We start from the raw sequence: 12,417 nt of genomic DNA, 5'->3' as shown, positions 1-12,417 counted from the left end.
ATCATCATAACCAGACCACTTAGTGATGAAACAATCAAAAATAAACAAAATCTCTAGAAACAATCAAAATACTTAAAAAAAAATTGCAGTGACAGAAAACAAACAAAAAAAAATTTAATGTAAAATATCACTGAGCCCCATGATACATTCTAAGATAAAATTACCATAATATCTGTCATCCTTTAATCATACCCTGACTGTTCCTTACAATATATTTCACACTTAGAAAAATAAGCAGTCTTATTTTTCTAAGAAAAGGCTTCTTATCATGCCTTTATGATGTCCAGGAAGGCCCCTTGCTTTAGCATGCACAAAATCTCAGTATCTGATAAGTTTCTCTCAACTACTTATACCATTGCAATAATCTCTTTTCTCCTAATTATAAAGATCTTCAAAATATGGCATTATTTCAACTTATCTGTAATCTATGCTAAATATATGTTAGTCTAGATGTAGTCTTATTAAGTCATTCTGCCATGAAATGCTGGCATGGTTGGCCGAGAGGTTAACGTATCTGCTCTCCAGCCAAGAAGGCTGCAGGTTTGAATGGTGCCAGAGGCATGGATGTTTGTAATCTTTCAACCAATTCTTTGTGGAAAGGGCACCTCCAGCCCTACCACTTCTAGCAGAAGGCTTCGCCCAAACCCAATGAGGTAAGGGAGAGACTATACAGTGTCAAAATGACATCGCATGTGAATAACTAACTCACTCCATGGAATAACCTTTTTTTTCCTCCCTAATCTCAATTATCAATTTCCTCATCCTCATCTTGTAATACCTTCACAGCCCGTGCAATGTTTTTTTAGTATCAATCTTCTCCACTGCTTACAGATAAAACATACTTAAACCTCGTGTATTCACTGTACTCCAGAGTACATTGTTAAGTGTAAAATTTAGCAATCTGAAACATCCATACTCTTCAGCTTTTTATTTGTGTACTCAAATTACCTTTAAGAGACATCATTTATTTTTCAGTAGTATCATCTTGTCACTATCTTCAAAGACTTTCTTCCATGATCATTCTCCTAACTGGCTATATAGTATAATGAAAATAATTCCTAATGATTCTTAAGCTTCTTTATAATATTTTTGCATTCAATGATTTCTTACTTTATATTTACCCCTTCTAAGCTGTATTTTATACTCTTCATATGACTAAATTTCCCACGTGATGACCATACAAATCAAAATATATTAAGAGAAAGCATTTCTTCTATAGAAAACTAATTATGACAATAAGTTGCTATATAATCATCTAATGTCTTAAACACTAATCACCTCACTATTCTCAATTTCGAGTAAAGATAATCCAGTGAATTGCAAATCTATCAAAACACAGTCCTGTCTTATTTCCTGAAAGAAAAATTTTCTCTTATCTTGACTGAAGAAAGATGATCTTCAGTCAAGATAAGTTTTCTTTCCTTGGGTTGACTTTCACATCTAGGTTATTCTGATGGAAACCTACCACACTTACAGTCAGTCAAACTCTCCATGATGTCACATTCACAAAAATGAAAGACCTTTATGAACTGCTCATTAAACATCTCAACTATATCTTCCTCACTAGTTGTCCTTATACAATTTTCTTCAATCAATGCCATAATTGTTCTTATTTCTGCTCAGTGGCATTGCTAGAGCTTTTGTCGCCTGGGACAGTCCGTGAGTTTGCCACCCCTCTCAATACATACCAAATGCCACCCCTCTCAATACATACCTACAGATTCATTCCCATCCTCTTGGAGCATCAACTCTTCTCATGCTGTGTTCCCCTGTCCACCCCGAGTCTCCCCATTTTCCTGTTTGTCTTGCACACTTGTTCTCTCATTCTCTACACTCATGCCCTACTTCTTCATTCATAAGCACCACTTTCATCTCTCTTTCCTTATTTTCTTGCTCTTTCACAGAACTTCTTACTTGCTCAGATTCATTCTCAGCACTCATTACCCTCCCTTCCAGCAGCAGTCTCTAAATGACTCAACACCAATCATTCCATTCTTACATATTGGCACACAGAAAATTTGTTAAGCTTAGTCTTATAACAAACAGTACAGTATATCCCTAATTTTGGCAGATTATCATCTGAAAACAACTTCTCATTAATTCTAATTAATTATTTAAATATATACTTAAATAAGAATTTTTTAATTACATTTAAAAGTTAAATTACTTTTCATTCGGTGTTAATTAGTAGTAGTAGTAGATAGAAATAGCAAACTATGCTCTGGAATACATGATAGCCTAATAAGCAGAGCATATACAAGACCAAGACAACTACAAGGTGCTGTTTCTTTATTTTACATTAAAATGTTACAGAGAACAGCAATAGTTTTAAAACAATACAGCTTAAAAGTTACCTTTTAACCACTACCAAAAATATCCATAATGCTAAGATTTCCAAAATAATCACAACCATCATTTAAACAACTTGGAGTGTACAAAATTTTCTGTACTTGCATTTGTTATACTGCAGACAAACAGGTTGATCTGTAGAACTCTGCCAAAAAGAACATGCCAAGTATGTGGGGGGGGGGGGAAGAAAAAAAAAAAAGGCACATAAATCATGACTGGCAATTCACATCAAAGAAAAACACCAATTAAATTGGCAGTTCAAAAAACTGCAATATATAGAATTCAACAGTATATAGATTTAAAGAAGCTAGTGAAATATATGACACACTACTCAATGTAATAAAAAAACAAGGTCTCATTTAAATCAACTATGGATACCATATATAAAAGATCTGCATATTAATGAATTACATATGAGAAAAGTTTGACAGTACACTGTAACAATTTACTTATTTATTCATATAGAGTTTCCTCCCTTTTCTCTCTCGTCCCTATTGGGGTGAGTTGAGCTCCCTCATGGGGGGGGGGGTTAAGTATCTATGGCTGTAGATCTGTGTGTGTTCACAGCCGGTTTGCCTACTTTGCGGGATGAAAAACCCCAGATAAATTGGGGAAGGAAAAAACACTGCTGTCCATGCCCGAGACCGGCTAACTTGGCTATGGCTGAGGAAGATCCTTAAGCTCTTCACATCGGCAATGGGAATTGGACCTAGGACATTCCTTCCCCAGGCATATATGGTTGTGAAGTGCAAAGCCACTAGGCTAACCATGCGGACATTGTAACAATGAGTACACAGTACACACACAATGAGCTTACACCAAGTGTAACCAAACTTTGCTTACATTTGTACAAAAGATTCTTGGACAAAGAACATATTTTAAATTTTTTCGCATCTTTAATTTAGAGTTCCATAATAGTTTGTAAGATTATTGTAATCTAAAGAGAAGAAAGTCAAGATCATAATGTTCAGATATGTTGTAATTGTGAGATAGAGGAGAGTCATATGGATATGTTCCTTTTGATATTTTCTTAACTGTCACCTCTCAGCATAAGAGGACTTCAGGTGTTGGGTTTTGACACAAAGAGGACTTCCTCTTTGCATCATCTCAATATGAGAAGTTTTGTTTGGTTCAATTTTCATTTGTATTGCTTTTATCTTTCCACCTTTAGCATGCTCATTCTTCCTCACAGTTGCTGCATTTAGAGTTTTTTTTTTTTTGAAGAGAATGATTTATTATCACCACCTTGATTACTGAATCAAGCACAGATGGTGAAGCCAGGTCTGGGACATGCCCATATTTCTGACATGTACATCATCAAAGTGGATTGGAGATGTAGAGCGAAACAGGAGACAGTTGGAATATTCTGCTTTTACAGATGTTGGAGGTTTACATATGTTAAATGTGAGGATGACAATCCTGCTAGACCACCATCCCGCATCAACATGTGTCTCATAGCACATATGTCTCCTTAACATATAAGTTCTAAACATCTCTCATCAAAAATGTCAAAAAGATCTCATTCCACTACTACTCCTCTAGAATGAATGTTTTATGAAGTGTTACCATACTTGATATTCACTTCCTGCAGATATTATTCACAGCACTTTTTCTGAGTGCTGCTAACATAAATGTTTTCCACTAGAATATCACCAGAACATTTTTTTTCTTTTTTAATCAACTGTTTTGGGAGATTCTGTCCTAAACTAAACCCTTCTGAAAAAAAATAAGTCAATTTTCATATTGGCCATTCACCTGTTGCAATGGTAATGAGAAATTATGGTACATTTACATATGCATTAAATTCTTTGTTGATTTTAATCAGTAAACAACATATCTATGAGTTCTGTAGTTGGTTGGAGCTTTGTGAGGACCTCTTAAAAATTTAAAAGCAAAGGATTCCTGAACAGAGAGGTTTTTGGTTTGATACCAGAGATCCCTATCCATCACTCAGCTACATGAGCCCACAATCCAGCAAGCAATAAATGTGTTTGGAAGTGAAATGCCAGGATTATCAGGATGATGTACCAGCACTGCAGCAAGCCATGAGCCTGTCCCTGAACCATGAGGAAGAAGAGCAGTTACAATCCTGCTGACTTTTAAAGCCAAGTCCAGAACCCAAGGGATCTAAAATGGACCATCCAGGACTGTCTGCCAACCTTGCCAAAACAGTGCATGCATACTATCAGGATTTTTTTCTTTCCAGATGTCTACAAGACAAGCTGCATGGCAACTGAAATTTGAATTCCGGTAATGGTGGGTCTAACCAACAGAAAAAATTCAGAAGCAGAGCATAGAATATGTGAAGTACAGAGGGTGGGGTGGGGGGAGAACGAAAACAGCCAGTCATCACTGGGAAGTCTGCTCCAATATGAACATGCACCACATGGTGGGGTTTCCCTTCAGGAAACTCTGGTTTTTCATATCGGAAACATGAACCAGCTAGCAGAACACATACAATTAACAGAAATAACACATTTACTCCATAACCTTAGTTGTTTCAGCATAATTCCAAACAACTATGATCATAAGTGTCACTAATAAGAATGCTACTGCATTGTTTGCTGGTTGAATTTGCCAGATTTATCAGTTCAAATCAAGAACATTGCATAACAATCACAGAAGTTGCTAATTGTGACAAAATGCTAAATACTGAATGGTTGATTGCATTAATTGCCAATAAGACTTCTGTCTACTATGTTGGTACAGTGTACCAGTGGTCTTGGCATTATGAGTATGCAGGCAGATTAGCAAAAAGTCTATTATTATTATTTTAAAAACAAACTTCCATAGAGTGAACTCATCATGGGAAGTCTCATCATATTGAAACTTGAACTTATTCATACTCCTGGCATTAACAATATATTCTGGCAATGCATTCCACTTGCTAATCACTCTAAATGCAAAATATCTACTCAATCTCCTATGTTTACACAACTTCAGGAGGGGGGGGTCACCTCTTATTCTCGTCCTCATCTCTGATCTATTTATACTATTATCTGTATTAATCCAGTAAAATCTCTTCACCGACTTAAACACCTCTCTTACATATGACCAACAATTCCATAACTTTCATAACTGAAACTAGATACTCAAACTGAGCACAACAGTCCATGTGTGGTCTGACCAATGCCTTATACATCATGTTGGAGGCTTAATGGATATTTTTACAACACTTAAAAAGAATTAAAATAGACTTTAATGCTTCCTATATTTCGTCCTAGTCACTAGGACATCTACGGGGATTACAAAAAAATTAATGTAACATATGCACCTATAGTAGATGCTACCAATGCACCTTGCTATAGACTATCTAAACAGCTGGCCAACTCTCTGATCCCCCTCACCGGAAGGTCCCCTTCCTATATAAAAAACTCGACCCACTTTAAAGCCCTCACAGAAAATTTAACCTTGAAGAAGACAGACATATTGGTAAGCTTTGATATCTCCTCCTTGTTTACCAATATTCCCTTAACTGACACTTTATCTCTCTTAGAAAAGGTTTTTCCCTCTGACATCTTAGATCTCTTTTCCTTTGCCATTAACTCTGGATATTTCTCTTGGAACAACAAAATCTACAAGCAGATAGAAGGAACTGCCATGGGTTCCCCCCTCTCACCCCCCCTTGCCAATTTCTATATGGAAGATTTCGAAAAACGAGCCATAGACTCAGCCCCACTCAAACCTTCTATCTGGCTAAGATATGTAGATGATGTGTTCTCTATTTGGCCTCATGGCCCAGACACGTTAGACTCCTTCCTCAGTCATCTCAATAGTCTACATCCAAGAATCCAGTTCACTATGGAAAAGGAAAAGAACAATTGTTTACCCTTCCTAGACACCTTAGTCACACGCCTGCCTAATGATACACTTACCTTCACCGTATACAGAAAACCCACACACACAGGCAGATACATTCACAAACTCTCCCACCACCACCCCTCTCAACAATATGGCATTATTAAAACTCTTACCAAGAGAGCCCACAATCTTTGTTCCAGTGGAACCGCCCTCACTAATGAGCTTAACCACATACACAGCACTTTCCTCTCCAATGGCTACAGCGATCACAGTATCAAAAAAATAATCAACTCCTCCCCCATTCCCCTTCCTTCTCGTCAACAAGATTTTAAAAATGCCATCACCATACCCTACATCCATGGCACATCTGAAAAAATAGCCTAGATACTAAAACAATACAATCTACACACAGCATACAAGCCCCACCGCAAACTGGCTACCCTTATCCATTCTACGAAAGATCAGCTCCCTCCTCTCTCTCTGCCTGGAGTTTACAAAGTACCCTGTTCCTGTAAGCTGGCATACTTTGGACAGACAGGCAGATCAGCATCCATCCGTCTAGAGGAACACAAGTCTTACATCTTCAAACACAACTATGGCCATTCAGACTTGGCTGACCATGTTTTGGACACCACCCACAGAGTATCATGGAAGAAAACCACCATGCTCCACCACAGCAAATTCAAGAAAGAGAGACTTTTCTTAGAAGCAGCAGCAGCTCTCAAAAACCAACCAAATCTCAATAAATATGGGTGCATTAAGCTTCCGAAGATTTGGGAAACACTCATCACCAGAGTTCCCACCTTACATTCCAGGCCACCTACTACTGCCCTTAGAGGGCGCTCTACCTAGATAGGACTTTAGTGTCACCCACGTGGTTGGGCTTAGTATTGTTTGTTATTTGTGCATATGTTACATTAATTTTTTTGTAATCCCCGTAGATGTCCTAGTGACTAGGACGAAATATAGGAAGCATTAAAGTCTATTTTAATTCTTTTTAAGTGTTGTAAAAATATCCATTAAGCCTCCAACATGATGTCCTCACAGCACTTAAGCCTCTACACACGAATGCCTTATACAGTGACAACCAACTAAACACTTACCCACCTTATCTATGCTTCTCAAGTATGCATGTTATGAAAGCAATAAGCATTGTGTTTTTGCAACATGTACCTCTAAACTTCATACCACAATCAACCATCAAATCCTTCCAAACACCTTGCACTTATTGACTTTAAAACCAACTCCACTTATTCATCCAAACAAACAAACAAAAAAAAGTCTATTTAAATCTTTCTGAAAAGAGTTAATATCTGCCTCATTCCCAACTTTCATTGTCAGCAAAAAAAAAAAAAAACTGAACAAAATATCATTAATAGATAAGTTAAGCAGAAGAGACCCAAGAAAAGAACCCTACAGCACACACTACTTGTTACCATGTATGTGGGAGAAGTGGGGGTATGCTGTTCCCCATACATAATTTGCTGATATATTTCCAAATGCAAATCCCCATCTATACATCTTGACCAACTTGTTATCCATCCTCAGCTTCAATTTGCCATGCAACAATCTATGAAATGCCATTACTAAGTCCAAGAACAATATCACATATGAGTCAGCCTTATCAAACACATTCATCATTTGATAATAAAATGCATTTACATTGCTAAAGCAAGACCTATCCTTCATAAACTCATGCTGAACATTATCAAAAATCAATCCAATCCTGTATGCGATTCAGTGGCAGCCGGTGAAAATTTTGAGTGGGGATGCTGCATATAAAAAAAAAAATTTTTTTTTTTCCTAATCAGTAACGAATTTATTAATAAATAAATTTACATATTAAAAATTTCTTTATTAAAAATATTTCATCCTCACTACAAACAAACACCAATAATAAAAGTTTCGTATCAATAGCAATGACAAGTGCAAACGAAAATCGGCGTTAGATTGCAGTGCATTTGTTTCGTGTAATGATAATTGAAAAAATATTATTCTTTTCATATTTTCAACAGTGACATTCGTCATATTTCAGCCTTGTATCTATAATAAATAAAGAATTATGTTATTTTAACAAAATAAAATAAAGATTTACAAAAAATAGTTCACCACGCACATGCACCAATAATAAATGTTTCATCTCTCACAGAAATAAGGCACGTAAGCATACTAAAAATACACTGCCGTTTGAGCAGTTACAGTTGAGAATGACATAACGTGCAATGACAAGAGCAAACTAATATCGCCGTTAGATCGCAGTGCATTTGTTTCATAATCTAAAGCGTTAATTGAACAATTCCAATTATTAACTATTCAATCAATGTCAAAACATAAGCTGTAACCTTTAACATGTTGTACTGCATTTATATAATGTTGTAAGCATTGTTATTATATATAAACACAAACAGAATTTAATTTTTTCCTTGGGGGTGTCGCAGTGCTTATGTATGGGTCGCCACGGATGAGATTCCTAACCAATTTCTTCAATACCATAACTATGCAAGACAGGCTGATGTAAGAATGGAAACATCTGTTCACAGCAAATTCTTGTGTAGTAGCGCTATTTTGTCTTTCCACTTCTTGGAGATACTCCCAATTGTAAGAAAACAAGCAGGTTAAAATATTATTGCTAATGATAGTGTAAATACATTTTTAAATGGAGTAGATAATATACTTTTTGGATATGGTATGTGAAAATACCAGCATCATATAGAAATATAAATTCATGAACTATTTAGAATTACCACTGGGCTAAGGTCACAAGACAGCAGTCTTTTCCATTCGTTTCAGCTGCTTTTAGGCCAGTCTCGTCTTTTATAGGAAGAAAAATCTGGCATCTGAAATCTACCTTTAATTCTCTTTGGATCACATACATACTTATAATAAAATATTGTGAGATTTATTTTAAGGGGGAAAGCAACACGTGCATGCACACACACACACAATAACAATTATAAATTACCAATGCTGACAATCTGTAACTGTGGAATTCTGGATAACCTTGTACCATGCGTGGTAACTAAGAAATTCTGAGCAAACTGATGACAAAGGTGATATGGTTTGCACACTCAATACTGTGCAATGGTTAGCTAGCTATGACAGGTGCAGTGCATACTAAGAGTAAAGAGATGTAATCAAATACCAATCGATCAACCTCTGCCAGCAATGGTTGGTCGATTGGTAGAGCCTCTGCTACTAATGGCTCAACAAAAAGTTAAGCAAATTTGAGCCCGGTTAGTAGTTGGAAAGGGTTTCAATCGTTCGATGCTGTTGACACACTCTACCTTGATGAGTTTTTGAACTCCCTGGAGGTGTCACATAATAATAATAATAACTGCTCCAGAACATATTCAAAAAATTAGAATAAATGCCCATGGATCAAGATTCAGGTTTCATGAAAAATCAAAATGCTTTCAAATAAATGCAGCATGAAGCCTACAAAGTGAAAGCATTGACATATGGAACTACTGCCTGAAATCTTTCAAAATAGTCACTGACAGATTAATCTATACTGGTGACCCTGTCATTGAGGAATACAGAAATAGTGGAACTAAAAACATTGAAACATTCTCTCTCTCTTACACACACACACACACACACACAGGAAGAGTTCTGTAGATGGAATTTCTCAGTTACCACACATGGTAAAAAGGTTATCCAGAAGGCCAATAATTCTAATGAAGGAATACAAATCACAAGTAAACAAACAAAATACACTTATTGCCACTATTTTTTTTTTTTTTGTGCTCATAATTATTGACAAATGAAAACGCACTAATAAAATCTGAGATTGATAGATACAGTATTGCTAATTTCAAGTTAATGTCCACAACAGAAATAAGCATAAATATTATACTTACATAGCAAATTTCTCAACATGCAGTTTCCATACTGATTCACAAAATCTTTGGCAAGCCGCTCACATTCTATTTCTTCTTTGCTTTTCACCCGTTTATGAGAAAGATATGGAGTATCAGTTGTTTGTGTGGCAGTGGTGGCAACATTGACAGATGGCTGAACCCCATTTAGGACACAACCATTCATCTGTTTATTTTCCTTTGGCAATGATGAAACCTCTTTGTTGAGCATAGAGCAATTCCTATGGAAGTCTAAATTCGCATAAATGTTTTCTTGATTTGGATCCTCACCACTCTGTGATGATACCAAATTATTAGAGTTAGTTTTATTACTGGATTCTGAAGGAGATGTGTTGCTACTGGCACCACTAGAAGACTGTCTTTGAAAGGGAACTGTGTCATGACTAGGTGCAAGTGATATGTGTTGTTCCACAAAACTTGCTAAAGATGATCTGGAACCACTATGGGAAAAAGAAGAGTCTCTTACAGGCTGTTGCCCTTCTCTATAAACATGTGAATGACTATTGGCACTATTAATGTTTTCATATATTACTTCAATCTCAGTAGGCTTCATTTGGCTGCTGACAGATTCACTGTCATGTGAAAGAACCTGAGGAGCTAATTCAACTGGAGAATGATGTAATACTGAAATGTCATCCTTGGATATTGGAGGAGTGATATGAGAGTTACCATCACTGGGCAGGTTTTCCACTTGTTGTGGTGTACTCTGAGAAATGCATGATTCTGGGCTAAACCTGCAACAAAAAGGAAATAGAAAGAAATCTTGATCAAGACAATTTTAGTTGGAAAGACTTCCCAATTAGAGAAAGTCTTAAAGCATAAAAATATTCCATAAAAGTAATATCCTGTTAGTGGAATATTTTTATGCTTTACTGCTACAGATTCTAACTGACCATTTATCTCACATATATACTTATAATTAAAGAAAGTCTTAAGTTTGGAAATTTTATTAAGTATTTACTAAAGGAGGAAAAATATCCTTATTTCTTAACTAAGACAAGCTAAACATTTATACTAAGGACCTAAAGTTCATGAAAGTAAAATTAATGGATCTGAAAACATGTCTATTCTTTGTAGTCTACAATCTATTATTTTTCAAACTAGCAGATTTATATACAGTGGAACCATGTTTGGTGTAATTTTAGCAGTGAGACCATATTCATATTTTTCTCTAATTCACCATGTGGAGATTGTAAGTCAATCATACCAAACAGTGATGAACTTGTGAGAAGGAAAGACATACAATCTTTCATGGAATAAATACGAGATTGTGAGAGAGAACATCCGGCCCACTCAATGAACTGCATGTTCCCTCTCTCTACTGCCCTGATAGGTACTAATGGCACAGTTGCAACAGGAAATCTGAGCATGGCCATATTTCTGACATTTGAAGCAGCATAAAATGTTCAGGATATTCACAGATGGAATGCATTAGGAATGCAGGGAGTGATATTCGATATGTCAGTGGTTGAGTGGCTGGTTGACCACCCACGAGTCTATTAATTCCATGGAAGTTTATGTAGTAATAATAATATAAAGCCTAACAAAGCAACTGAGATACCTTGTTTTAACCACTGATGGGGATTTAGGGGCATTAAATGTGATATTCCTGTCAGTACTAAGAAACTATCCCTATGTATTAGAATTATTATCACTCGAGCTTTTATTTTGGAACAAATCTCATCAGGAATATCAAGGAGGAGATGCATAATAATAGTTGCTATGCAAAATAGCAGTACCACTGTAATATTATGCATAGAGAAGTTTTTGAAGGTTAGTATGATTGATATCCCTCCCAAGTGATGTTATACAAATTAGTTGATCCAGTCATTTTTGGAATTGCTTTAACAAAATTGTCTCCTGAAAACAGTTTTTTTCACTGATTTTGGGGATCCAGCCAACTCTTCCAAAGTCATTTGGATAAAGATTGGTAGCATTTTCTAACTGGACTTTCACCTGTTGAATGTATATCAGAAAAGACAGTATATTTGTAGGTTCTGGGATGTTTTTTTACTTTTAATTTCTAGTGTTAGTTAATGAGCATACAGTTTCTGTATTGAGCTGGGACTTGTTGTGGACCCTTGATAAATTTGAGGATAATTGGCTGGTTGGTTTGTGGTTTATTGGTGCAAGAACAGCAAAGGTCACACACAATGCACCATTCCATAAGTTTACAGTAGTACACAGATAATAAAAAAATAAATATTTAAACTAGTAAATAACATGTTATGTACAAAAAACAAAACTGAGAAATACCATATCTACACATAAGTAGCAGATATGATTAAATGTGTTTGTATAAATTAATGCTTTTTAAAAAACCTTCATGTAATTTATCCAAGTCTGACAAGAGTAAATGTATATGGTTCATCAGGATTAGTAAAAACTG

The 12,417-nt window shown here is 35.9% G+C and overlaps 1 protein-coding gene across 2 annotated transcripts in view; it reads right to left on the bottom strand.

Annotated features, from left to right (window-relative positions):
* Positions 1 to 12,417, bottom strand: part of LOC150099941 (uncharacterized) — a 371,458-nt gene that overhangs the window by 25,610 nt on the left and 333,431 nt on the right. For both annotated transcript variants that reach the window (XM_090402300.1, XM_090402301.1), the window contains one exon: positions 10,011 to 10,762. In XM_090402300.1, coding sequence (XP_090258426.1) covers positions 10,011 to 10,762 — 752 coding nt within the window. The remainder of the gene's footprint in view (positions 1 to 10,010; positions 10,763 to 12,417) is intronic.

The sequence above is a fragment of the Typopeltis vanoorti genome, chromosome 13 (genome assembly GCF_054136105.1).
Source record: "Typopeltis vanoorti isolate ZY-2024b chromosome 13, IOZ_Tvanoo_1.0, whole genome shotgun sequence".
Classification (NCBI taxonomy): domain Eukaryota; kingdom Metazoa; phylum Arthropoda; class Arachnida; order Uropygi; family Thelyphonidae; genus Typopeltis; species Typopeltis vanoorti.
Note: the sequence above shows the minus strand (reverse complement) of the source record. Positions and strands in the feature narration are given on the sequence as shown.